At 46.5% G+C, this 27,506-nt stretch overlaps 3 protein-coding genes across 6 annotated transcripts in view; 1 reads left to right on the top strand and 2 right to left on the bottom strand.

Moving 5' to 3' along the window:
- The window catches only part of TAF15 (TATA-box binding protein associated factor 15), a 504,826-nt gene that overhangs the window by 348,453 nt on the left and 128,867 nt on the right, over positions 1-27,506 (bottom strand). The window lies entirely within an intron of this gene.
- PEX12 (peroxisomal biogenesis factor 12) lies at positions 2,422-6,194 on the bottom strand. Its single transcript, XM_059487002.1, has 3 exons — positions 6,067-6,194; positions 5,141-5,685; positions 2,422-3,518 (listed from the first exon to the last, which is right to left on the bottom strand). The coding sequence occupies exons 1-3, from the start codon at positions 6,190-6,192 to the stop codon at positions 3,119-3,121; spliced, it is 1,071 nt and encodes a 356-aa protein (XP_059342985.1). The 5' UTR covers positions 6,193-6,194; the 3' UTR covers positions 2,422-3,118.
- AP2B1 (adaptor related protein complex 2 subunit beta 1) overlaps positions 6,293-27,506 on the top strand; it is an 80,516-nt gene continuing 59,302 nt past the window's right edge. For 2 of the 4 annotated variants that reach the window (XM_059486880.1, XM_059486877.1), the window contains exons 1-5: positions 6,293-6,391; positions 10,694-10,751; positions 13,103-13,208; positions 15,081-15,216; positions 17,363-17,608. In XM_059486880.1, coding sequence (XP_059342863.1) covers positions 10,715-10,751; positions 13,103-13,208; positions 15,081-15,216; positions 17,363-17,608 — 525 coding nt within the window. In that variant the 5' untranslated portion in view covers positions 6,293-6,391; positions 10,694-10,714. Of the gene's footprint in view, positions 6,449-10,693; positions 10,752-13,102; positions 13,209-15,080; positions 15,217-17,362; positions 17,609-27,506 lie in introns of all 4 variants that reach the window. The other 2 variants (XM_059486879.1, XM_059486878.1) reach the window with 2 other exon arrangements.

Below are 27,506 nucleotides of genomic sequence, written 5' to 3'. Positions count from 1 at the left end.
TGCAGGGAGCAGCTTTGCTGTTCTTGAAACTCTGATGCACCCTAAAAAAAATACTAAGAGTTTTTAGCAGTTTAACAGCAGAAAAAGCCTTGATTTGAAAAATAACTCAAATACTCGTTGCTGCAGCATTGTGTGAGCTTGCAGGGAGGGGAGGATGTGGGTTTATCTCCTGTGTGTGCCATGGATCACAAACTCCAGATCCTCTGCCACTGTGTCTCCTGTGTTAGTGCAGTGCAGACTCTGAGCTGTCTGCCCTGTAGAAGTTCATTAGCAGCTCATTCAGCTGTATTCTCATTTAGTGCTTGCCAGCAGGGAGCCAGAAGTATTTTTGGAATACTCACCATGAAGTGCAACCCCTTTGGCGTTGAGGGAAGGACCTAAGAAAAGAGATGATGCTATTCTCTAATTCAGTTTTTTTTTTTTGTTCTTTTCCAGGTGCTGATGACATCTTTATATTGATTTCTCTTCCTGTGAAGAAAGAAGCATCCATGGGGAATATACACCTAGGAGTATGTTTTAGTGGTTTTCCCTTAACAGGAGAAGCCACTTTGTTTCTTTTAAGAAAATAGCAAAAACTCAGTTGCTTCATGCTCTAACTTTTGAACACTGCCTTGATGAGCTGTGAATGTGCCTAAGGTTCACTAAAGAATTTTTAAAAGACTTGCAAAGTCAAGTCCTGGCAGTGGATACTGAACAACTCCAGTGCTGCTGTTAATGTTGATGAAATTGTATTGAGCAACATCAAAGCATCCTGAGGGCATATTTGGTACATGACTCTGTAGAAATCACAAATTAGTAAGTCCAAAGGTTGCTTTAATAAAGTTGGTGCTGAAAAAACTTCTCTTGTCAATCCTTAGCCAATCTTGGTTTTAAGAACACAGTTAAAAAGCAGATAAATGGGATTTTTTCTATAACCCCAATTGGTTTTGTAGCTTAGTTTTAGAGTAAGAAACCTGACAATGAGTATCAATTGGCTGCTAAGGACAGGAGGTTTCAAAGGCGTCAAATCCAAGTTGGCATCCTGCAGCCATCTCTAGGAACACAAAAAATCTGCCAGGTAACTGCTGAGCCTGTCAGATGGTGGGTTTGATGCTTGTTATTCAGCTAAGCTTTATTGTGTAAAGGACAATTTATTGTGTAAAGGAGAAATTACAGCTGCTTAGAACTGGGAGGCTTTGATGTGGGTGGTTCTGTGCAGGTCCTGGAGGTGGCCAAACCCAAGTTTGGCAGGGACAGGGGATTGTGCAGGAGTGGGAAGCAGCCAGGGCCTGGCAGGTGGGCATCTGGTGGGTTTTTTGGGGAGAGGAAGAGGCATGAATCCTGGGAGAAGGAGCTGGAGAGGCCCTGGAGCTGTATGGGATCAGATAACTGTTGTGTGTTAGTGAATCCTGCATTAGAGAGAAGATGAACTCCCCAAGAGCCCTGCAGTGCTGGGGGTGAGTGTCCCACCCCTGCCCAGCCTCTCCCTGAGCAGCAGATAAGTAACTTGGGAAGTCTAGGAAGGATAAAAGGGAAATAAACCTATCTTGAAAAGGAATCATCAGTCAAATGCTTATTTAAATGAGCTGTTGCACTGGAGTCACCAGGACATTCACAAAAAGTAAAAAGTGATTTGGAACCTCAGAAAATCTCACACTTGGATGTGATTTGTCTTCCAGTAAGACCTGTGTGTTCTAATTGCCCTCTAAAGGAAAAAGGAGTATCTTAATGGACTCCATTTTACTGGAGAAGAGAGAAATGAGATAGTTTTTATTATTATTAGTTCACAGTGGCACAGGTAGAAGGGTCAGGGAGGTGCACAGAGATAATAAAGCACCAGGAACAAATCTCATTTATTAGGGGTTTGGGGAAGGTTCAAATTACTGCATTTTCCCACATTATTCAATAACCTTACTCTCTTGCTTGCAGGTGAAGGAGGATATTGGAGATTTTTATCTTCTGAAGAGCAGAGCTAAAGTGGAGGGAAAATGAGATGCCTGGTTCAGTGGATTAAATGTTAAATTAAATCTCTTAATCTGCAAAGACCAGAGTGGGGTCTGGACTTTGTGCAGAAACTTTGCTCTTGTTGCTCTAAGCACTGTCACTGATACCTGGAGCACTGCTGCTCCCTAGAGTCAGGAACACAGGCTTCCATCTGAAAAATCAGGTGTCAAGCAAGAGCCAGCCATGTCACACAGCTTTTCTTTCCTCCTGTGCTCAGTGCGAGGATGTTTTGTTCTGATATGAATGTGCTACATGGCTGGGACTGGAATAATTGCAATGTAATGCTCAGACATTAAAGAGTCTCAGCCTACAAAATGCTAATCTTACATCCACCACCATCACATGGAAAGATGAAAGCAGCTTTAGTCTTGTTTCTCTTATGTAATTAGAGGCCCCAGAGGAGCAAAGTGTTTTTCCAATAACCAGAAAAGAATTAAATTAGGTTCTCAATCAAGAAAGAATTTTGCTTTATAAAAGCAGATAATAATTAATGCAAATACTTATTTAACAATAAACCATTCTCATCAATTAGGAGTTTGTTTTAATCTGGTTTGTCATTTTCTCTCTTGTGCAGAAAATGTCACATTCCTCTTGTCCATCTTGTTCCCTTAAAGAGTCAAAAGTCTTAATTTAGAACCGTTGATGGGAATTAGGAGGGTGATGTTCTCAATTCCAAGGTGAAGAGCCTGAAAATGCAGGAGGCTGAAGAGCAGAGGTTTAAGCCTGTCTCCACCTCTGGCAAAGCCAGAGCTCACCCTGGGCAGCACAAGGGCCTGGGAAGAAAAACCTGCCTGGAGAATTTCCCTGCCTCTTTAATTTGCTGGCTCGTGCCCTCCAGCAGCACCAGTGCTGGTTTTTAATCCACACATCTGCATTCCTCTTACCCAAATCAATGTTTCCTCCCTTTCAGCTGGTCCTTTAAGGCATTTCTGTGCTGGCTGACAGGCTGGGGCTGTGTGATACCTCTGCAGCTGCCAGGATGTTTGAACAGCTCATCAACAAAGGGCAGAGCATCGCCAGAACGTGCAAAGGCAGCCAAGCTGATGAACCAGCGAGCGCTGCACAGCTCACCCAGGAGCTGTCTGAAGCCTTCCATGGGATGCCCAGAGAGCTGCTGGAGGCTCCTGGGAGCCCTTCAGCTCTCAGGGGAGTAGAGTTTGACCAGGTGCTGCAGCTCTGTGGCATAGCCCGTGACTGGGCAGCGCTGGTGAGCCTTCACAAAGCCGTGGGCACAGCGGTAGCAGAACACGAAGCCGGACGTGGCCAGGGCCGTGGCGTTGACGCGCACCTTGCGGCACAGGGGGCACGCGGACTTCAGGCTGGGCAGCACAGCTGAGCTGGGCTCGTGATCCAGGTGCACAGGGGGCGGGGGCGTGGGGAGGGCTGTCAGGGACTTGATGGTCTCCTGGTTTTCTGAGGAGTACCACCAGTCCAGGAACTGCAGGAAGAAGACGCTGACGGACAGGCCGGTGGACAGCGAGACGGCGACGGCACCCAGAGCTCTCCTCAGGGCTGACTGCACTCGTGAGGTAAAGCTGCAGCAGAGAGAAACAGGGAGAGATGGTTACTGCTGCACATTTATCCATCTAGAAACCATGGGGAAGAGCACCTTGGCAGTGACAGCCTCACACAGCTCCTTAATGCTAAGTTAGTTGGTCACTGTGTCCCATGTTTGCACTTATTAGGATGTTTCAGATTCTTTTTTTATTTTAAGGAAGATGGTTACTACTGCACATTTATCCATCTAGAAACCATGGGGAAAAACACCTGGGGAGTGACTGCTTCATACAGCTCCTTCATGCTAAGTTGGTCCCATGTTTGCACTTATTAGGATGTTTCAGATTCTTTTTTTATTTTAAGGAAGATCTAAGGTGGTTACTACTGCATGTTTATCCATCTAGAAACCATGGGGAAGAGCACCTGGGCAGTGACAGCTTCACGCAGCTCCTTCATGCTAAGTTAGTTGGTCACTGTGTCCCATATTTGCACTTATTAGGATGTTTCAGATTTTTATTTTAAGGAAAATCCAAGATGCACATTTATCCATCTAGAAACCATGGGGAAGAGCACCTGGGGAGTGACAGCTTCATACACCTCTGTAATCCTAAATTAGTATTCCTAATTAATGTCCCATGTTTGCACTTATTAGGATGCTTCAGATTCTTTTTTTTTACTTTAAGGAAGATCCAAGATGGTTACTACTGCACGTTTATCCATCTAGAAACCATGGGGAAAAGCACCTGGGGAGTGACAGCTTCATACACCTCCTTAATCCTAAATTAGTAATCCTAATTAGAGTCCCATGTTTGCATTTATTAGGATGCTTCAGATTCTCTTTTTTACTTTAAGGAAGATGCAAGATGGTTACTGCTGCACATTTATCCATCTAGAAACCATGGGGAAGAGCACCTGGGGAGTGACAGCTTCATACAGCTCCTTAATGCTAAATTAGTTGGTCACTGTGTCCCATATTTGCACTTATTAGGATGCTTCATATTCTCTTTTTTACTTTACAGAAGATCCAAGATGGTTACTACTGCATGTTTATCCATCTAGAAACCATGGGGAAAAGCACCTGGGGAGTGACTGCTTCATACACCTCTGTAATCCTAAATTAGTAATCCTAATTAGTGTCCCATGTTTGCACTTATTAGGATGTTTCAGATTCTTTTTTTTATTTTAAGGAAGATCCAAATCCTGTTTTTTTCAGAAGTTTAAATCAGAAGAATTTGGATTAAAGGATCCTGGAGCACAGAGTGTTTCACTCCAGGTCACCATTTCACAGGGTATTCAGTGTGGCCGTGACTAGCTGCTGCTTAGGAAAATCAAAGAAATAAGTTTCAATCCTTTCAGCAACATTGCTGCATCTCCTTTGTTGGAAAAGTGCAGGGAAAGACTTAACAGAATAAAGGCTTGCCTGTCCAAAAACACCCCTGAACTCTGAAATTTTATTACCACAAAATCACTTCAGCTAATTCCTGCTACTGGTTTCCTTATTTTCGCTCTCAATACACCCTTTTGGAGCACATTTTGTCAGTGTGAACTTTCATCTTGAATTTTTGGAGAACAAGGCACTTTTACCTTACAGCATCACCCCTAAATTTACACACCCATGGAACACCCTGGAGGGCAACACCTGAGCCAGGTTCTGCCATACCTGTGTGTTTGACTTGAGGTGCTTTCAGCCCATTTCTTCTCCAGGGCCTGGATATCCTCTGCAGTCAGCCTGACCAGGCGGACACCAGCCAGCTTCAGCAAGGGGGAATGATGCTCAGCCTTGCCCAGGATGTAGCACAGCTGCTGGATAAGAAACCAGCCCTCCCAGGTCATGTTTACATAGGGATAGGCAGCTAGAAAAGCTCTATAGAAGCGTTTCCAGGACGATGAGGGAGGGTGGATGGAGTACTCATCCTCCTCCCTCAGGCTGGACACCAGTTTCTCCAGCTTTCCTTTCAGGTAAGGAACAAGAACCAGCAGGAGCAGAGATTTCCAGTGGTGCCTCTTTGGCAGGCCAGCTGTGGCCAGAGGTCGCTGTCGGCCGTTTCCCATGGGGATCCTCTTCATGCTGTAGAAGTTCTCCGAGAAGGAGGCGCTGCACCTGGCCAGGTAGTGCTGCTGCAGCAGCAAATCCAGAAGGACGTAAATCTCATCAAACCACCGCCAGAGGAAACCGTACCGGGCAGGGTTGGACTCGGCAAGCACCTGTTGTAAAAACAGGGACACAAAACAGGAGGAATCAGAGTGATTTGGGTTGGAAGGATCATTAAAGATCTTCTGGTTCCAACCAGACACTTTTTACTGTCCCTGTGCTCCAAGCCCCGTCCAATTTGGATTTGAACACTCAGGGATGGGGCAGCCACAGCTTCTCTGCGCCAGGGCCTCCCCACCCTCACAGGGAAGGAGCTAAAAAGCGCAGTAAAATGCTAAATTATAAATCACAGCAGAAATAAACGACGCCTGTAATTCTCAAACGACCCAGGTGGCTCACAACAGTCCCGCTGCCTGCGAGTGCCCCGGAGTTACACACCAGCCCGCCGGAGTTACACAGCGGCCCCCCTACTCTCCCTTCACCCTCACCCTCACCTTGACCAGGTGCTGCAGGGCGGGTTTCACAGCGGCCATCAGGCTGTCCTGGGCCACCGCCTCGAACACGGACGGCCGCTCCTCCCCGGCCGAGGCGGCCGTGAGGTGAGCGCCCACCTCCGCCATGACACCGCCACACCGCCCCGCCGCTAGGGGGCGCCTCTGCCCCGCCCCGCCCCCCGGAAGCGCCGGCCGCCAGCGCTCCGCCCGCTGCCGCCGCTCTATGGTAGCCGGGCGCGGCCGCTCTGGGCGGGGAGGGTTCGATCTCGCTGATCCAAGTCCGCCCGGCCCCGCCGCTTCCGGTTCCGCCGCCGCCCCCGCAGCGGTGAGTCCGGTCCGTGAGTGGGGCCGGGGCTGAGGGCGCGGGAGGGACGCGGGAGCGGTGAGGGTCAGCGGCGGGGCACTGCGGCACGGCGCGTGGGGAATTGGGAGGGGCTGAGGGGGTGCTGGGAGAGGTGAGGGCAGTGCTGGGGTGCCGCCATAGGGCGGGGAGGGTGCTGGGAGGGGATAGCGGGAGGAGGTGTGAGGAACCGGGGGGAACTGGGATAGGGAGGGGAGAGAAACTGCTCGGGGGGCGGCTGGGGGATGATGGGAGGCGCTGGGAGGGGAGAGGAGGGGTGGGGGGGACTGGTGTGGGTGGGAAGGGGCACTGGGAGAGCTGAGGGGCACTGGAAAAGGCAACTGGGATAGAGTGGGAAGAGGCACCGAGGGGGAACTGGGAGGGGGAACTGGGATAAGGTGGGAAGGGGCACTGGGAGGAGGTGAGGGGCTCTGGAAAAGGGAACTGGGATAGGGTGGGAGGGGATACTGGGAGGGACGCCTAGGATAAAGTGGGAGGGGGAACTGGGATAGGGTGGGAGGGGGTCATTGGGAGGAGGTGAGGGGCACTGGAAAAGGCAACTGGGATAGAGTGGGAAGGGGCACCGAGGGGGAATTGGGAAGCTGGGAAGGAGCATTGGGAGGGGGCACTGGGAGAGGTGAGGGGTACTGGAAAAGGGAACTGGGATAGGGTGGGAGGTGCCATTGGAGAGGGCACTGGGAGACACACCTGGGATAAGGTGGGAAGGGGCATTGGGAGGGGTTACTGGGAGGTGGGAACTGGTATGGGGTGGGAGAGTCGCTGGTGAGGCACTGGGAGTGGCTCTGGTGAGGTACTGGAAGAGGCCACTGGAAGGACTGGGCAGGTGGTTGCAGAGGAGATGGAGGGGTGAGAGCAGTGGGGTCAGTGGGTCCTGGAAGGAGACACTGGTTTGGGGTGAGGGAATGGACCGGGATGGGCCTGGTAGGATGGGAATGAGCATGGCAAGGTGCTGGGATACTGCTGGGGGCAGGCAGGGATTAGGGCTGGGTGCTGAGAGGGACTGGGAGTGCCGGGGAGGGGAACTGGGAGTTGTGGGCAATGCTGCTGTGACTGGGGGATACTGGGAGAGATCTGGGCAGTGGTGCTGGTGGGCAGGGGGCTTGAAGGGGGTACTGGGATGCCAGTGGAGGGTGGGTGGGTGCTGGGAGTCCTGCTGGAGCTGTGGGAGGGGCTGGGATGGGGCTCACAGCGAATGGGGGTGTTTGGTCCCCAGGATGGGAGCAAAATCCTCGTGCCAGCACAATTTCAGGGCTGCAGGCCCGGCTCTCCCTCTGCCAGCCACGTTCCATTGTTCTGTTTGTCTCCCTGCCTCTCCAGTGGCCCTGGGCCATGCTTGGGCTGTCACACAGCTCCTTGAGAGGCTTTCCAGGAAAAATGGGTGGCACCACTTCCACTGGAGCTAAACCAGGGATCACTGGAGAGATTTAGGGATTGATGGTTTCAGTGTCCAGGAGCTTGCCTTAATCCCAAGGCCCTTAAACCTGCTCTCCTCCTGTGTGGGATCAGTGCTGGGGAGCAGCTCAGGCTGACTGGAGTGGTGTGTGGGGTCAGGCAGGTGTTGCTCAGACACAGGGTCAGGTTTTCTGTGTGGGTTTGTGCTGAGGAGGCTTTTCCTGCTTTGGTTCAGTCTGCAGTGAAATGTCAAGCCACTGTTGGTAGCACTGAGCACTGCTGGAGCTTTCTGGAGCCATTCCTCCCTCTCATCTCTCCTCATTTGCTGGGGTTGGATCAGGAGGAGCCTTTTGTTCAGCTCTGAGCACCTCTTACCTGTTTCCATCTCTAGTGAGGAGGGGGCAGTCTAAAGCAGATTTTTCTTCTGAAAATACAAAGCTGCTGATGATGTTCTAATTTCCCTTGGCTCTCCTTGGTTTTAGATTTACAAGGAGCTGGCATTTTGTGCAGTGTTTGAAATATCTGCTTCCATTTGCTGTGAAGCACACTGAGGTTGTTGGTGATGAGATAATGCCCAGTGCTGCTGGCAGGCTGTCTCTGAACAGTGTGCAAAGCAAGCTCTGACACACATGAAGCAGCAATCTGTGTGCTGGTGAGAAAAGCAGCTTTTTCCTGTGCTGCACATGGAGTAGGGCAGGTTGGTTGTTCACCTAAGGCAGCTCTCATTTACATCCATCAGAGGAGGCATGAGCTGTGCTTGGCCCTGCCTGAGTGTTTCTAGGATTTTTCACGTTTCCAAGTATATGAAAGGAGAAAAACAACAATATCTGAAAGGAGAAAAACAACATAATGTGCTGCCCTTGGGGTTTAATGACCATCTCTGAAATCCAGCAGGGTTCCTTCCTCTCTGTGTGTAGCTTTATTCAACTGGGCTGATGTTTGTGGTGTTTGGGTTGGGTTTTTTCCTCCCCCCTTCCGTTTTCTCTCTAATCTGCTGCTGTGGCCCCAGTTAAAGCTGTATTAGAGTAGCTCAGCTGAGATGTGACCCTGGCTGACAAATCCCCACATAATGCAAACAAAGAACATCGAGGCCACGTTCAGTGCTCTGTGCATGGCCCTGTGCCAAATACTTTGGCAGAGAAAAACATTTTATTTAAGTCTTCCTTTTAAGCTGAGCTCAAACCCGAAGGACTCTGTCAGCAATAATGTTGCAGCTGAACACAGAATCTGATTTTAATTACAAAACAAGCTCCACAGCAGCCTCTGCTTTCAGGGAGGGGCTGTGAGATTTTTTTTCTTTTTGCTGGGAAAATTGCACTCATTGTGGCTTTCCCTGTTTTGGAAGGAGGTTAAAACCTCCTCTGCACGAGGAATGTGTTTCCAGAGCTGTCTCCAGGCTTGGCAGGAGCAGAAAGGGAGAGAAATCAAAGCAAACCCAGTCATTCAGCCTAATTGGATGAGGTGGAAACAGAGCAGGCAAGCAGCACAAGGAAACTGGGAGAAGCAACAGGTTGATCCTCATGCAGATGTTTGGCAGCTGGACAGGATGATCCCATAAAAAAAGGGTGGAAATTGGGGCACTGCTGGGAATTCAACTGCTGGGGTGTCCAGGTGGATGTGGGAACGTGGAAAGGTGATGGCATTGGGGCTGGTGAAGGGATGAGGGAGGAAAGGGTTAAGGAAGAACAGTTTGATTGCACTGCTGGGCAGCCCTGGAGTTCAGAGCTGTGCTGGTCCTTTTGCTGCTGAGCCAGCAAGACCTGCAGGGTTTAGAGGCAAGACATTTAGGGAACATGATTTACTGCTTTGCTGGCAGCCTTTAAGGTCGTGGAAGGATGTGTAAGAAGAGGGGAATTGGGGCCAAAAAGATAGGATTTTATAATTTCTTTCCTCCTTTTTCTTTTTGAGATGGTTTTAGGGTCATAGTTCCTAGCATTGATACGGCCTTTCTTCAAAAGCAGTAAAAGTGCCCACTCCTCTGCTTGTTTTGAAAATTGCTTCCTATTTGTCACAGAACTAGCAATTGTAAGAATAAAATTATGGATATCCACATGTGTTTGGGCAATCCATGCATTCCAAGGCATTCATTTAATTCTGTGCTACTGGTGAGACCACTCTTGTGGCTCTGCTGAGCATTTGTTGCTCCAACAGCATTTTTCCATCCTGTCCACAAAAAAAAAAAAAACCAAAAAAGCAGAGCAGCACAGAAATAATGAGCTCTGTGTGTGTGTCTCAGAGGTGGGATGTCAGATCTTGGCAGAGAAATATTTCAATTTCCAGCTTGAAAAAACTGAAAAGTAATGGTTTCTCTTTTCAAAAAAAAAACATTGTTTTGCATCTGCAGGGAACAAAAGGAGGGAAGGGAATGAAAGGCCTGGGGGTGGGTGTTGCAAGTGGGGTTAATTGTGCCTTCTATCAGATGCAACACAGGCAGATATCGTTAGGGGGAGATGAGATGAAGTTTCCTTTGTCTGAAACATGGACTTCTCCCTGCCAGGCGAGACACTGGATGTGCTTTTCCTTGGAAAATGAATCTGTGTGCCCAGGAAAGACAGCTGCAGAGCACACCAGCATCTGCTGGTTATGAGGAGTTCAAAAAATACCTTTTGCCTGCTGAGACTGAGAATTTAGGAAGCTGGGCTAAGCAGCACTGTTGTGCTTTTAGCAAGCCATTTAAATCCCTGTGTTTGCCAAGTAAAACCAGCAGCAGGTGCAGGATGAAGATTGGGGAACTCGTGCCTGTGGATGTGAAGCTTTTGCTTCCTCCTTCACTCACCAACTGTCCTTGCTTGAGTTCCTGCCTCACAAACTGGCTGTTGCCACCAAACTGCATTTGGAGCTGATTTGTTCTTTTTTTATTCCTCATATTCTCAGGTGTTTTAAGGAACTGGAATCATGACGGACTCCAAATACTTCACGACCAATAAAAAAGGTTGGTGTTGAGCTGCTGCAGTAGATTGGAGGTGGTGGGTGGTTATTTTTACACAGCTTTTTTAACTGCATGCAGGAGAACTTGTGCTTTTCTGGTAGCTCTGTCCCTGTTTCTCTTCTTAATCATCCAGGGAGAAACTTCCAAAGTAGGTCACATGGTGACAAAAGACAAAACTGGGGTATTACACGTTTTTGTGATTCACAAAATGACCCAAATTGCTACTCTTTCAAGGAGCAGAAAGCAAAGCAATGGGATTTGAGTGCAGAGACAAAGTTCTGGTTATGGGCCAACAAGTGCCAAACTATGGGTGGTTGTTAATTTGGGCATCACAGGATTAGGTTGATACAAGGAATTTAATATTTTGGATATATACGTCAAGCAAACATTATGGGTTTTCCTGCTGCCATTTTCTCCAAAGCTGCAGGTGCACTGTTTGACTGTCCTCTGCCTTTACTGCAGGTGTGGTGGTTACCTCACCTCAGGACAAGCTGCTGCCCTTAAAAATGGGAATCCTGGAAAGGCTTTTTGGGCTCCCTTTACTCATTTAACTGCTTCAGGGCAGGGCTTGTGTTGCAGACATGAAAATCCATTTCATTAAAATCCTTTCCTTAGGAGTTTTTCCTCCTGAGAAGCTGTGAGGCCTCAAGAACAAAATGTGAACAATGGTTATCTGCTGCTGTGGAATGCAACAGGTGCATCTGTGATTGGTCTCATGTGGTTGTTTCTAATTAATGGCCAATCACAGTCAGCTGGCTCAGACTCTCTGTCTGAGCCACAAACCTTTTTTATCATTCCTTTCTATTCTTAGCTTAGCTAACCTTCTGAGATGAAACCTTTTCTTCTATTCTTTTAGTATAATTTTAATGTAATATATATTATAAAATAATAAATCAAGCCTTCTGAAACATGGAGTCAAAATCCTTGTCTCTTCCTTCAACATAAGACCCCTGTGAACACCATCACAGGCTTGTTCTGCTGAGGCTGTCCCAGGCAGATTTTCTAACCAGTTCTTGAACAAAACACTGTTGCTGAGTGCAATTTAAGCCTGATCATTCTCCAGCAGATGTGGAAAATGGTTTGCATTAACCTCTCCTTTGCAAAATGGCTGAGTGCTCCCTCTGAATGCCTGCCAGTGCAAAAACCCACACTGTTGATGTATTTATGTGTCATTAAGCTTCACAATGAGCTCATAAATGAACCTAATGCAGTTGACATCTTTCAGAGGAGCAGCTCTGAAGGTTCAGAGCTGAAGGCAGGTTTTTGTGGGCTGGCTGCAGGGAGCCAGTCTGGGCTGGGGGAGAGCTGGAGCTGCCTCAGCTCTGCTCCAGGGCAGGAGCTCTGGGTGAGTAATGCCAGGCTCTTCCTCAGGCAGGAGGGATGACGAGTGGTCTCTGCACTGCAGCAGCCTCTCTTCTTTTTTGGAGTCCCTGGCAGTCTCTGTGTGTCAGATTTTAATTGGTGCTGCTGCTCTGAGCAAGTGTAGGGATGGAAAGTTGGTGCTAGAACTTGTCAGGGATATTTGGATATTTTGTCATGTGCTCAGGCTGTGGCTCCCAGTGGGAATGCTGCTGGCTGTCCTTCCTGAGGAAGGCTGTCTGTCTGTCTGTTGGGAGCATTATCCTTCTCACACCACTGGCTCTGTCTGGAACAAGCCTGATAAACAGCCTTTTGCACACGTTTTTTATTTTATAACTTGATTGCCACTTTGGTGACCCAGCCTGACCTGGCTTTCTACACAGCCATATCTGGAGGAATTAGTGCTGCTTTGGGAGCCTTGGAATCCAGACAGGCTGTGTTACATGCAGCTTTTGTTAGTGGTAGCTCTGTCTTTTGAGCTTTTTTCCACTGGACTAAACACATGCTGTCCTGTTTCAGGAACCCACAGCATTTGGGCTCCACTCCAGCTTTCTGAGGAAGCTTTCAATGATGAGCAAAACTTAAAAAAAGTCTGGGCAAAATTCCTAGCTTAGTTTGTTTCTTACAGGCACGAATCTGGCATCTCCAAGTATCTTTTCATGCTGCTTATGTAATGGTTGCCTCAGAGAAACAGATGCTCCAGGGATGTGGTTTGGTGTCCTGGAGGTGGGAGAGCTGCCACACACAGCTTGGTTCTTGTTTGTGGCATTTTCCTCTGCAAGGTGGAGTCATATCAGTCCCTTGAGTGTTGCAGTTTTGCTTCTCAGTGAACCATGTTCTGCACAAGGTCTGACAGCCTCCAAGTGCAGCTGGGCCAGTTTTATGATTCCCATAAAAGGCCAAGAAAGCAAAAATTCACTCTTGAATTACCCCTAAAACAAGACCCTTTTCTTCTCCTGAGAGGTTTAATCTGTTTTTTTTTCACCTTCTGCCAGGAGAGATTTTTGAACTGAAGGCTGAACTCAACAATGAAAAGAAAGAGAAGAGGAAAGAAGCTGTAAAGAAGGTTATTGCAGCCATGACTGTGGGGAAGGATGTCAGGTAAAAGCAGTTTGTACCTGTGGCACCTCAGCTTGTCCTGGGACTCAGCTGTGGTGACACATGTCCCTGGAACAGCTGAGGATGGCTGTGCCTCAGTCACAGCTGTCTCAAACTCCTTGCTGTCACTGAAAGCAAGAGAAACAACTGTTTTCAGCGTGGATAAAGCCTTTTTTATTTAAAGCATACCCAGAATTCAGCCATTTTGTGTGGCGCTTTAGGTGATGTTTTCTTGCTGCTTGCTGTCCTGAATTTTAATGTAACAAAGGTAATTCCAACTTTTTCTTAGCCTTATCTGGCACAGCATAAATTTAAGCTGCATTTTAAAATGGCTGATGTTAAAATTGAACCTGTGTCTTACTGCAGCTGAAGGACACTGGCATTTACTGTCCCCAATACTGTTTTCTGAGAGAAGCAGAACAACCTGTTGGGATGAATGCTTTCTGCCTTTCTCCCTCCTGTTCCTGGAGCCCAGCAGAGAATCAGTGATTCTGGATTCAGTCAGGAATTCTGGATTCACAGCAGCCTGGTCTGTTGCCACGGAAATCAATATGAGCTTGCAAATTCAGCATCATGACTTCATCATAGAATGAAGGAACACATAAACTGAAAGGGAAAAAAAAACCCTAATCTTTTCTGCCAGCAGCATTTACCCATCACCTTCAGATCCCCACAGCAAACCTGGGAGCTGCAGAATCTTTGTGTAACTTCCTGTGTTATTCTTCAGTGCTGTTTGCAGATGGCTGCTTGACATTTGAGTGAAGCCCAGCTTGACAGTGTTTAAGCTTCTGACCACTCTGGACTTTGCTAGTCTGGAATTTGGTTCTTCATAAGTGTCCTGCATGACCAAAACATTTTAAAGCAACGTTTTTCCTCTTGTGGATTCATTTCCAGGCCTGGCATGGTAGAATTCCCTTGTTTGGTGAACTCCTTAGTTCATATTTAGGAAATGGCATTTTCACCTCCTCCTATGTTAAAGCTGTAGAAGAGAATTAAATTATTATAATAAAAGCCATTGCAAACTGCTTTGAAGGGGAAGGTGGCCTTTCATTAAACAGCAGGGTGTTTAAAGTGGAAATCCTGTTTTTCTGGCTTCCTTGATATTGTTACTATCCCCTTTGCATGCCATGCAACCTCTGGTTTTTATTTTGTGGATGGGAGTGTGGATGTGCTGGAGGGCAGGAATGCTCTGCAGGGGGATCTGGGCAGGCTGAGTGCATGGGCTGAGGCCAGAGGTGTGAGTTCAGGTCACAACAACCCATGGAACACTCCAGGAATGAGGAAGAGCTGCTGGAAAGATGGAAAAGGACCAGGGGTGCTGGTCAGCTGTGGCTGAACATGAGCTGCTGTGTGCCAAGAGAGCCAATGGCACCTGCCTGTATCAGGAACAGGGTGGGCAGCAGGAGCAGGGCAGTGATTGCCCCTCTGTGCTGGGCACTGCTGAGGCCACTCCTCAAATCCTGGGGTCAGTTTGGGGCCCCTCATGACAAGAAGGACATTGTGGGGCTGGAGCATGTCCAGAGGAGGGGATGGGCTGGAGCACAGCTCTGATGAGGAGCAGCTTTGGTGGGGGGCTCAGTCTGGAGAAAAGCAGGCCCAAGGGGGATGTTCTCACTCTCTGAACTCGCTGACAGCAGGGTGCAGCTGGGGTCAGTCCCTTCTCCCAGGTGACAATGAGAGGAAATAACCTCCAGTTGTGCCAGGGAGGTTCAGATGGGATTGAAACAGGTAGAGGTGGAGTCACCATCCCTGGGACAGTTTTAGAAAGTCTTTTGATGTGGCACTTGGGGATGTGGTTGTGGCAGTGCTGGGGGAACTGCTGGCATTTCTTAACCTAAACAATTCTCTGCTTCCATCCTTGTGTTGTGTATCCAGCTCTCTGTTCCCTGATGTTGTCAACTGCATGCAGACTGACAACCTGGAGCTGAAGAAGCTGGTCTACCTGTACCTGATGAACTATGCCAAAAGCCAGCCAGACATGGCCATCATGGCTGTCAACAGCTTTGTGAAGGTAACCTCCTCCCCTGGCACATCAGGAAAGGGGCCAGCACAGTGCCTGCCAGCACATCTCTCTGTCCTTTGGGAGCTTTATCTCTGCTTGGGGCTGGGCTCATAGAGGAGGGTGCTGAATCCACCAGATCTGGGTGCTTTCTCAGTTGTTCCTTCTGGTTATTGCAGAGGAGATGACTTTAGCAGCCCTGTGAGTAGCTGTCAGTGAACCTGCTCCAGGGAAAGCTGCTTCTGTTGTTTTACCAACTTCTGGTACTGGAAAACAGATTTTATCTGTTTCATCTTCCAGCCTTTGTAGTATCTGAGACATGAATATCAAACTTGCTGCTTGAATGTTCCAGCTGTGCTCTGTGTGGCAAACCTTTATCTCTGGTGAAACTGAGAGACAGTTCACTGGAAAAACAACAGCCTGATTGCTGGCTTGCCTTTAGTTCTCTTGTCAGGTTGCCTCTCCTTATCTAGGAAATGTTATTCCAGTCTCATGTTGTGCAAGATAAAACCCAGTGCTTAGAAGAAGTTTGAGTGTTATAAAATACAAGACACTTGGGAATGGGATTGAGTTCCAAAGTTTCTTTTGTGATTCTTGAGGCAGAAGGAGGTGAGAGGACCTAAACTGAGAGATCTGCTCTTCTGGCCAGAGAGCATGAGCCTGTCTTCTTCTCTTGCATGAGTATTGTCTGCCTTTAAAGTGCAATTCTGTTAGAATAGAGTTACAAAATTATATTTTCCATCTCCCACCCTGCAGAGGAAAGCCTGGTGTCCCTTTTGGCAGCTTGAGGGACAGATGTTAGTGAAGAGCAAGTGCTGACACTGGTCTGCACTAACTCAGCACTTCCCAGTTCAAGGTGGGGAATGCACTGGTAGGATGTGTCACTTTTCTCTTGCAGACTTTAAATTGGTTTTTCAGCTGCAGGAAATTTGAACAGCGGAAGGTAAATGCTTTTGTAGGTCATTCTGTAGCCATCCTTTTACAGGCTGATTTTGGAGGAGCTGTAGATGGATTGGATGCATGGAAAATTATGTAGGCTTGGAGTAGGAAATGTTGAATTCCTGTCTGCCTTTTCTTTTTCCTATTTAGAAAAGCACCTCTGGAGTAGCTTTTGCTTAGTGCTCCATGTGTTGTAGCTTAAGGGATGTTTGTGTTTGGCCTTTAAGAAATGGGCCTTGATGACTGTTGCATTGTGCCTAGTTGTTGGTTTTCCCCATTTTATTTCTTGCTCCTTTAAACCAGAAAGGTTGGAAATCAGTAAATTACTTTGTCTGTGGTGAGATTTTGGGTGCTGAGAGCTGCCTCTCCAGCTGAGCTGTTGGATCATGTTGAAACCAGCTTTGCTGGGAGAATGAAGGGACAGGAAACATCTCGAGACAGAGTAAAATATTTCTGTGAAGCAACAAGTGCACTTTTATCCCTGATCTGAAACAATTGCCTGGCTCTTAGCTCTTAGAATCTTTGCTGGTCAGAGTGACTCTGAGATGTGTTAGAAAGTCTCTTTTCCCAGTCCAGCAGTCAAAGGAGGAGTCAGGATTCTTCTGTTCTCATTCTCAAGGTTGTTTATTGTTTCTTATCTATAAAATTCTTTCTCTGACCCACCGAGGTCTGTCTGGCAGGTCAGGTTGAAGCACACTGGTGTTATCTTTTTATATTAAAAACTACATGTAGAATATTTACCAGAACTTCCCAATGCCTATCACCTATGTTAGACAGTGAGTTTATGCCTTAAACCAATCCAAAACTGCCAACATCACCCAGAACATGGAGGCTAGAAAGAACAAGGAAAAAGGACAAGGCACACCCAAATTACTCCATCTTGGGACCCCGAGCCCCCATTCTAAAAACCTCAAAAATCTATTTTTCACCCCGTGACAAACTATTATTCTACTTAAACTTTCTTAACTTGTAATTAACCTTCCTATAAAGGTTGGTAATTGTTTTTTCCAAGGGCTAAATCAAAGGCACAGGGCTCTTGGGCTCTGAGCCCCTGGGCAGGGTCTCAAGGTCAGAGGAATTTCCTGGGTTCTGACACTTAGCGTGCAATCACAGAGATGCTGCTTAAGTAAAAGCAGCCTGGCTGCAGGGACTCTGCTGCTGCAGCTGTGTTCGTGTTGTGCTGCAGATGTGCTGCAGATGTTTTTGTGTTGTGCTGCAGGACTGTGAGGACCCAAACCCCCTGATCCGGGCGCTGGCCGTGCGCACCATGGGCTGCATCCGCGTGGACAAAATCACCGAGTACCTGTGCGAGCCCCTGCGCAAGTGCCTGAAGGATGAGGACCCCTACGTGAGGAAAACTGCAGCTGTCTGTGTGGCCAAGCTCCACGACATCAATGCCCAGATGGTGGAGGACCAAGGGTTCCTGGATTCCCTGCGGGATCTGATTGCAGACTCCAATCCCATGGTAAGGTGTTCCCAGCACCGTGCTTTATTGTAAATTCCCTTGGCAGGGAAGAACAATGTATCTGATTCCTATGTTGTCAGAAGGCTAATTTATTACTTTATTATAATATGTTACATTAAAGAATACTATACTAAAGAATACAGAAAGGATACTTACTGAATGCTAAAAGATAATAATAAAAACTTGTGACTCTCCAGAGTCCCAACACACCTTGGCCCTGATTGGTAAATGAGTCAAAACAATTCACACAACTCACATCCAGCTCACATCCAATGGAACAATCACCTGTGGATAAACAATCTCCAAACACATTCCACATGAGCACAACACAGGAGAAGCAAATGAGATAAGAATTGTTTCCCTTTTCTCTGAGGCCTCTCTCTGCCTTTCCTTCCCTGGATGAAGGAATCATGTTCAGAGAATGTGAATGCCACATGCTTGAGTTTGTGTTGTTTGGAAGTCACAAATGTGAAAGGTTCTGGGATGATTTTGGTTAGGTTTGGTTGTTGCCTCAGAAAACAAGGAATATCTTCTGTTGTTTGATCTTTTTTGGGCTTTTGCCTGTTTTAACTTCTTGGTCAGGCAAGTCAGAAGAGCAAGAATTATGTGATGCTGCTGCCTTGGTGACAGCTTATAGCTCTTGCTTTCCTGCAGGCTTTGGCTCTTCTTGGAATAAGAGTTTGGATGAATTAATTTGCTAATGCAGATAAATTTGCTGGCTTGTAATGAGTGGAGAAAATCAATGCTAATGTTTTTAATAAAGGTAAATTAGTTGTCAGAGGAGAGGTGGAGATCATGACCAGGAATTTCACATGAGTAAATTACCTACTAAATCAGCATTTAATTATGCTTGATGAAGGGTCCACTTCCAAGCCAGGTGTCTCCTGCTATTATTTTGTGACTAAAAGGTGGTGGCCAAGGAACTGAAGTGTCCCACTGCATCATCCTTTCATTGAATTCTGTTTCCTGCTGGAATCCAGGCAGCATACCAATATCAGCCTGACCCTTAGCAGGGAAGAAAACTTCTGCAGCTCAGCTTAACTCAGAGTTTAAGAATGTGACTGCTACTTTTTTAGGTCTTTTAGAGAATGGACTCTTGTTAAAGAAGTAACCTCATATTATTAGGGCAGGTTTAGCAGCTCTTTCAGTGGTGCATGAGTCAAACCACAGAATTTCTGTCCTGCTGTAGTCTTTGGGCACCTGAGATAAACCAAGTGCAGGTGATAAGGTGCCATCCCCTTTAGCAGGAGAGTGAAGGCTGCTGATTGCTCTTTGTAAGACTCTGTAGAGACAGTAAAACTCGAGGTGTCTGACTGTCACAGGCAGCAGTCTGAGTGGTGGTGTCTCTCAGGAGATGCAGACACCTCTTTTCTCTGATATCCAGCTCTTTTACAAGCTGTTCTTTTTATCTGCCTCCCTGATTTTTTTTTTTTTTTTCTTATGCCAGGCTTCTGTGTGAATATTGGTGACTACTTGAAGGTGCTTTCTTTGTCCAGGCAGCTCTGAGGCTGGTAGAGAAACACCTGCTGTTCCAGTTCAGTGTGGAGGGTGTGCCTTGCAGCCTCTGAAGGGACTGGCTTGGGCTCCTTTAGCTCCACTTCAATGTTCCCTGGTGTTCAGCAGCTCCCAGGCAGCAGAGGAGGTCAGGGACAGAACCTCCTCTTCTCCCAGCCTTGCTTCCAGCTCTGATTTTATTCTGATTGCAGCCACATGGAGGTGAGGTGAAGAGTTCTGGCTGAAAAGATGTGCTGCTTCAGGAGAAATAACAGGTTTTGCTTGCCCTTTGTGCTTGTTGATCTCTGTGGTTTGGTAAATGAGCCACTGGCTGACAGGAGAGCACAGATACGTATTTAAAAAGTGCATTAACTTAACATAGGCTTAAATGAATGGTGAGAAGAGGAAAAATAAAGGGCAGTGTGTGTTCCATATGCTAAATAAACCTCCAAATGTAGCACAGGGCTTCTTAATAAAACATCAGGAAAACTCCTGAGCTCCTGGGTGGTAATGAGGTTGGGCTGGGGCAGCTGTGCAGGGTCACTGTACCTGCCTCATGCTGTACTCACTGCTCTGTCCAAAACTGAGGATTCACAGCAGGAAAATGCACTTTGGAGGAGTGGTGGTGATGAAGGAGAGGCCTGGGGTGTGTTTTCAGGTCTGCAGGCTTGGAGAGGATTCTGTAGCTGCTGTTCTGTTTCCCAGGTTTTACTGGACATGGGGCGTAATATTTCTTCATTTTAAGGATGCATGGGGAGAGATTTTATCAAAGGCTTGATGCTCTTAGAGCTGCTGATTTAATACAATATTTAATCTGTTGTGATTTTAGTAGAACAGGAAAAGAAATTTTAGAAGAAAGAAAGAAATTTTAGTAGAAATTTCAACTTAACTAACCTTTTAGTTAAGTTGATCCTCTTGGAAATTCCTTCCTTTGTGGCACAGTGGGTCCCTCAAAAGTACAGGAATTATCCACCCCTAATTAAGGTTCACCTTCCTGGTCAAACCATCCATCTCATTGCTTTCTCCATGTGAAACTTCCTGATGACCTTGAATTGTGTTTGCCAAATAAGTTGTTATCTGTTATATACATGGCTTAATATTTGTGTGCAAGCTGATATTTTTTTAACGTATTTTTCCTTGGAATGCAGTTCTGCCTGGAAGGTCTTTTCAAGTAAAATGTATGTATCAGTATTGGCTATCAAAAAGAAAAGATTGCTGGAAGGAATGGTACAGATGGATCTTTTCTGGTGGATCCTATTTCTCTTTAAATGGTGCATCTCAATCATTGCAACCTGTTAGCCAAGCTCATTCATATTTATTTTATAAATGTTTCTCCTCTTTTGATGACTCGTGGAAATGGGCGACATTAGATACTTAATGAAGCAGAATTTTTGAGATGGGAAATCCACAGTTGTTCTCTCTTCTGAGAAATGAGGATTTTGAGCAGGAGCTAAAAAAGGCTGCAGCTGAAAAATAGTCTTCAAGAAGGGTTTTATTATGGCTTTGGAATTGGTTGCCTCTAGCACATGAGCAAGCTCTAAGCATTTGAGCTGGGTGTTGGTGGAGGAACATCTCCATCTGTGGTTCACTAATTGCCTCATAATTGTGCAGGGATCAGGGTGCTTATTTCTCTGGGCTCACCTTCATCATAAGGATGTCTAAGTTGGAGGTGACCTTCTCAGAAACATTTTGGGTTTGTTCTCTTTTTTTCGTTATATATTTTTGGATTAATGGCATTTTTCTGTGTTAATGAAGCAGCAGCCTTTGGGGATGTTCAGGGCATTGAGGTGCTGCAGGTGCACAGCCAAGGTTCTTTCCTTTTTATCTGTTTTTTTGTTGTTGTTGTCAGGATGTTTCCTTAGTTCACATGAGGTGATTTTCTGTTCAGGTGCACCCCCTGGGTGAATTAATTCAAACTTTTAATTGCACATATATTGATAGGGATGTATCTGGTGAGGTGGGCTGGTGGCTTTTGCCATGACAGCAGAGTTCTCTGAGTTGTGTTGTGCAGGCCACCGCCCAAAACCCTTTACAAGGGCAGGGTTCAGTTGCCCTGCACAAGTTTGATTGTGGAGAAGTCTTTAATCTCATTTTCACAGGCTCTGAAGTGCCTGTGGCTGCCCTTTTCCAGTTGGGATCCTGCTGAAGAGGATCCTTCCATAGAGGGGGAGCCCTCATTTCATCCCAGAGCTGTCTTAAGGCAAATCCTTGTTTTTTCACCCTGCATTTCTGCATGTGAAACCCAGCAGAAGCAGGACTGGAGGAATGTAAAGCTGGGGCCTGGCTGCCTTGGGCTGCTGCACTTGCTGAGCCCTCAGCACTTCTCTTGCTGGTAACCTGGGTGAAAAGTAACAAAGAAGCCTGTTCTCCTGTAATCCTCATGTTCTGACAAAAAATGCTTCCAAAATGAGATTTTTGTGCCCTGTTACTGCAGAACACCATTCACAGCCAGCAACAGGTCACAGTGAGGGGAGAGAGGTGGGAGTGATTCACACCCACTGGTGGCCAGAGCTTCTCTGAACTCATGGAAAAACCTCCTTTTTTTATTTTTTTCCTGCTGCTGTCTTGTTCTGGCCTTGCAATGGCTGCTCCTCTTTGGAGCATTGGAAGTGCTGAGCCCAGGAGAGGGAGAGCAGACCACGAGATGGCAGCAGCTGAAAGCAGAACCAAAGCTGACTATCTTTAGAAATTTTATTTTGTAACTACTTCCCTCTTGGTTTTTTTTTTTTTTTATCCCTGCACTTGGTTTTCTTCAGGAATGTAAATATTAGCAGAAAAACATGAGAGGAAATCCATATAAACCTTACTGGTCTTTTAACATTTGAATGGAACAACCTTTCTCTCCAAATATTTTCAATCCTTGACCTTCTAAAGTAACTTTTAACCCATGGAATAGATTCCCTGCCAATCTCTGTTATCTACATGGCTTAAGTTAACTGATGTCACCTTCTCCCTGCTATTTTCTAGGTTTTTAATTCCTTCCTGCAGCATTTCTCCTTCCTCATGCTGGATCCAAGGTTTTTCAGGTGTGGCTGTTCTGTGTTTTTGTGAATTTTACAGACTCTTTGTGCTGTGTTTTACACCCTCTACATCACAATTTTTTGGGAGAAACATTCTTGGGACTCAGCACAGAGTAAGCTGAGATCACATAATTTATTAAAATGCACCAAGTGTGTGGAGTATAATTAAACTCTCTTGTAGCTGGGAGGTTTTTTAACCTTTAACACTAAGAAGGGAATCTGAGATCTGACAGTGGAGGTGGTGAGGTCCAGTTTGATCTAATCCAGATTCCCTCCAGCAGTATTGAGTTTCCACAGCTCACAGATGAGACAAAAACCCTGTAGAGATAAATCAGAGTGTTCTCCTGCTCTGCCTGCAAGGGATGTGGGTTCCTTCCCTGCCAGAACTTCACTGGGTGTGTGGGAGCTTCCTGGATGACCCTGTGGAGGAAAATGATTTCCTTTATGTTTTTCCTACTAGCTAGCAAGCAGAATGTCTCTGAGCTGGTGTCCTGAGGAATGAGCCTGTTTAGAAACAAAAAAGAGCTTTTGCCTCCTGGGCCTGTCCTCTGCAGGAGTTTTATCCTTCTCTTTCTATTAAAGCTGAGAAAAGAACTCCTTGGTGGGAAACTGGTGATCCCCTGAGTCCCAGAAGGACTTTGTGGGAGGCAGTCAGGGATGTGGGAATTGTCTTATCTAACACCACCTTCTCCCTGGGCACAGGAGGTCGCTTGTTCCTCGTGGGGACTCTCCCAGCCCTGTGTTTTCCCTCTGCAGCTGCTGTTTTCTTCTGGTGGGAGGAGTGAGCTGTCACTGCTGGATGAATTCATGATTCCTGCTCATGAAGGTTGTAAGGATTTGACAATCCACATCCCAGTGTGGAGCTGAATATTGCTGGGAGCTCTGCAGCATCTCATCAACCTGGGGCTGCTCCAGGATTCCCTTTCTGTCCTGTGGGCAAAAAAATATCCCTCTTCTTTTCAATCCAAGCACTGCAGATACAGGCTGGGTCTTGAAGTCTTCCAACCATGCCTGAATTGATCCTGTGTGTGGTTTAGGGTTTTTTATAATGTTTGTGCTGCAAGTAGAGATATTATTTCCTTCTGGGAGACACTTGATGGCATTTGTGGGTGGAATTTCTTTTTCCCAGTGATGGATACGTTGCAGTGAATGAGAACATTGCTTGGGGCTCTTGGGGAGTGGTGGTGGCGGCACTTTGGAGCTCTCTAATGGATGGTTGTGCTGTTTCCACGAGGCTGTCCAGAAGGAAAAGCAACACTTTTGGTAAACTCTGCAGCCAAAAGCAGCAGCAAACTGGCAGAGAGATGGGGAGAAGCTGTGGAGGAGCCTGTCTGAGCACTGGCTGTGTTCATGTGTGTGAGATGCCAGAGACAGGAAATGTGGGGGATTGCCTGGCACTGCAGAAACCAGCTGTGTGTGTGGCAGCAGGCACAGCAAAGACTTAAATAGGGAGAGAGGGAGAGCTGCCACCTGTGACTGGTGGCACAGCTTCTGGTTTCCCACTCTGAACCCCTTGTTGTGCTGCTGAAAGCAGCTTTGGCTTTGGCATGAGCTCCTGCAGGGGAATCTCACTCACTGAGCAGGTGTTTTCATCCTAAAGAGGTCTGAGGGAATTTCAGGCATGCATGGGGGACTTGGGTTTTTCTTTGGTTGGTTTGTGGTATGAAGGATACAGCTCTTAAGCATCTTCCCTCAAAGCTGTGATTTTTTTTTTCCCCTGTGTTTTCAGTGCTGGCAGAGAGGTGAGGAGTTTGGTAATTTGTGAATTTCCATGGCTCCAGAGTTTGTCTTCACAGATCCATCATTTATAAAGCTTAATTGACAAATTAATCTATCAGAGACCAATTACAGCCACCAGTATGTGCCTAATTTCCAAAGTATTAGTCTTGCTGAACAGATCATTCCAGGATCTCTAACATCAATCAGTTTGCTGGGAATTTTGTTGACATGTGTCTACATGTTATTTTCCATTGGAACAGCCACTTCTAGCTATTGACAAATATCATTTGTCAGATAATGTTGTGGTTGTGATGTTTTGTAACTCTGCACCCCCTTTTTTAGGGCTCTGTAAGGAATTTGGTGTTTAGCTGGTCCTTTTTTCTCAGCTCAGATCAGAGACAGCCCATTTGCCACTGGATGGTGCCAGCGAGAACCTCTGCAAGGAAAATTGCAAAAAATAAAGCAAAACCTTTCTGATGTGTCTGGTAGGTGCCTGATCCAGACTGGGATCACACCACAGTGATTTCTGGAAGGAGAACAGGGAGTTGCAGACCCTCTGTGTCTTCTTATGGAATTTAATTTCCTGCACTGAGGGCTCAGCTGTGCCAAGAAGCCCCTTGTGATGGAGCAGCTTCTTGCCCACCTACCACAAGAGTTTCAACAGCTGGGGGAAGCTTGTTTTCCTGCCTTACAGCTCACACATCCTGATTTTTGCAAGGATATGAGAGCAGGAGTGATGTTCCAGTCTGCCACAAAGTGCCATTTTTCTGCTGGGAAGTGCAGAAAAAAAAACCCAACCCAGTTAGGGCAAGCACACCGTGGGAAGTATAACACTTAACTTGCCTTGCATAAAAATTCAGCCCACTTGCAAAAAGCAAGCCAGGAGGTCTTCCCCACCCAGGCAGTTTTTGGGATGTGATCAGGAGCTGGGAATGTGTGAGTCTCCCAGAGCTTTAATTTATATCTGTACATATAAGCAAACATTGACAGTGTGAGAGGCTCATGAGGGCTCTCTGACTTGCAGGGTTGAGCCATTTCATAGAATTATTGAATCACAGAAGGGTTTGGGTTGGGAGGGACCTTAATGCTCAATTTGTTCCATCCCCTGCCATGGTCAGGGACACCTTTCACTGTCCCATGTTGCTCCAAGCCCCATTCAGCACTTCCAGGGATGGGGCAGCCACAGCTTCTCTGGGCAACTTCAGGGTTTCACCACCCTCACAGGGAAGAATTACTTTTGTAAAGTAAGAAATGTTAATGGTTCCTGGGCTAGGGAATGGTTCCTGTTCCTAGGGAAGCAAAGTAAGGAGGGCTTGGAGATAAAAGTGATGATGTGAACAGGATGAGGAGTCTTGCTCTCTGGAGAGCACCTGGTAGGGACATTCTGGGCACGCAGCATGCTCATAAAAATGAGTGGCCCTGTGAGACACCCATCCATGGCTGCTCTGCATCTCCCAGCTGGGAGCCTGTGCTTGATGGCACAGATGCACCCTGCCAGCTCAGAGTGCTCTCTGAAATGGCAGCACCTCAGAATCCTCTCCTGCAGCCTGGCTCCCTTGAGGGCAGGAGCCTCCAGCTGTGGAGGGAGCGCTGCCTTCCCTCAGCCTTCTCTGAGCCCCTTCATTTTTCCTCTTTTTCTTCATTTCTGCTTCACTTTAGCAGCATGGCAAGCCAGAGGTTCCTGTTTCAAGCAGCAGAACATTGTATTTCATTAGCTCCATTACACACTTGGTTTAATTTCCAATTAGCTTGGGATGCTGGGGAAATAATCTGATTGCTTTGACTGGTTGGCGTTCTGGATGTGCCGAGCTTCCCTCCTGTCCCCCCAGCCCCTGCAAAGCTTTGCTGTGTGGGCTGCCAGGCAGACATGCAGGTTTTCAGCCACCCCCTTCCCTCCCTGGTGCTGTTTGGTACCATTTGCTGTGAGCTGAAGGTTTGAGCTGCCAGAAGGAATCACTTGGAAATCACAGTGCTCCTACCTCTGCAGCTTCCCTGGAGGTCGGCTCTGGTCTGCCTGGCTGCAGAGGGAGTTTGTCTGGAGGTGGATTTAAAATTGTTGGGTTCTTCTTAAAGCTGTGATGTGGATTTAAGTGTAGAGGTTTTGGCTTGGTTTCTTTTTTTATTTTTATTTTTAGTTTTTAATAAGAGCCTGGGAGATTTTGGTTATCCTCATCCCAATCACGCTTCTCCAAGAACCTAAATGCATTGGGTGATTCCAATAAATTCCTCCAAATTTTTCAATAAATTTTCTCCAATAAACTCCTCCAAATTTGTCAATAAATGCCAATCAATTTCCTTCAATAAATTCCTCCAAATTTGACAACATTCCCCCAGCCAAAAGGAGGTTTATTGTCATTCAGCTCATCCCATGCTCCAAAGGGATGTTGCTGTGGCTGCATTTGAATAATGTCATTGTGTACCCAGGGTAAACTGATTTACATCAGCAAGCCAGGGACCTGTTATTGTTATTAATTATTATTAATTCTTCAATCTGCTCTGCATTTTTATTTTCTGGGGGACTTTTAGGCAGATCATCATTTGGTAGCTCTTAGCTTAAAGTTGGTATTCTTAATTGCGAGTCAAATGAGGCATTTTCCAGTGGAGTTAACTTGGAATTTTAAAAGCTTTTTCTGTTCATTACCTGTTTATACTCACATTTCTGTGGCTACTGTTGACTTTTGGTTTTTTTATTATTTTTGAGAAGTCAAGACTACACCAGCTGTTAGTTTTATGTACTTTAAGTCTGCTTCTTCCAGTCTATGGGATAAAGTATACAAGTGGTTGGTTTCTCATCGAAATAAATATGGGGCATGTTTTGAAAAGCAAAGAATACTTTGCTAAAGAAACTCAGGGATTTTTGCAGTCAGCCTGTGAAACTTGTCTAGTTCCTTGGTCCTATGCCATTTGTAAAGCTTTATCTTACTTTTATGTCCCTCAGCAATTCTATAATTTTTTATTTTAAAGAGAAAATTACTTTTTGTAACTGATCACTTTGTTCTTGCTGTTTAATGTAGTTGGGCTTCCTGGTGTTGTACTGCTGTGTTAAGGAAGAAGTGTTAACCCAGCTGAAGACTTAAGGTTCAGCTTTGATGTTGCAGATTTTTTAAAAAAATTTTTTGGCCAAAACCCATCTTTTTAAATATTTCCAGTGGCACTTCCATGAGTGCCAAAGCACCCAGTGGATTAGCAGGTGATGCAGCACCAGAATTGGTATTGAGTTCTTGGTTCTTTATGGACTTTTTGCCATACCTGGGTGAGAACTGTTAGTGGGGGATGCTTCAGTCCTTGACCTGAGCTCTGACTCGGTGGGAGCAGCTGGCAGAGCAGGAGCTGTGTGCTGGAACTGTGCTCTGTGTTCCTGTGGCTGCCTGAGGCAGTGGCAGTGCCAGGGAAGAGGTGAGGCTGTGTGCTGCAGCCAGTGTTTGTGTTGGGCTGCTTCCTGAGAGCTGTTTGCCTTTCAGCTCTGCTGGGGCTGTGTGAAAAGCCTTGAAGATGCTGATTGTTGTTGTTGGCATAGCACAACACCAGAACACATCAATATGTTCCGTACAAATAGCCAGCAAGTCCTTTTTTTAATAAATACTGTTTAAAGTTTGCATTTTTTCCCCCACCCTTTCCCTTATCCCCTTTACTTCAATTATCTCCTTGTCACTGGTGCTGAGGTG

Source organism: Ammospiza nelsoni, chromosome 21 (genome assembly GCF_027579445.1).
Source record: "Ammospiza nelsoni isolate bAmmNel1 chromosome 21, bAmmNel1.pri, whole genome shotgun sequence".
Classification (NCBI taxonomy): domain Eukaryota; kingdom Metazoa; phylum Chordata; class Aves; order Passeriformes; family Passerellidae; genus Ammospiza; species Ammospiza nelsoni.
This window is presented reverse-complemented; position numbering and strand designations above follow the sequence as displayed.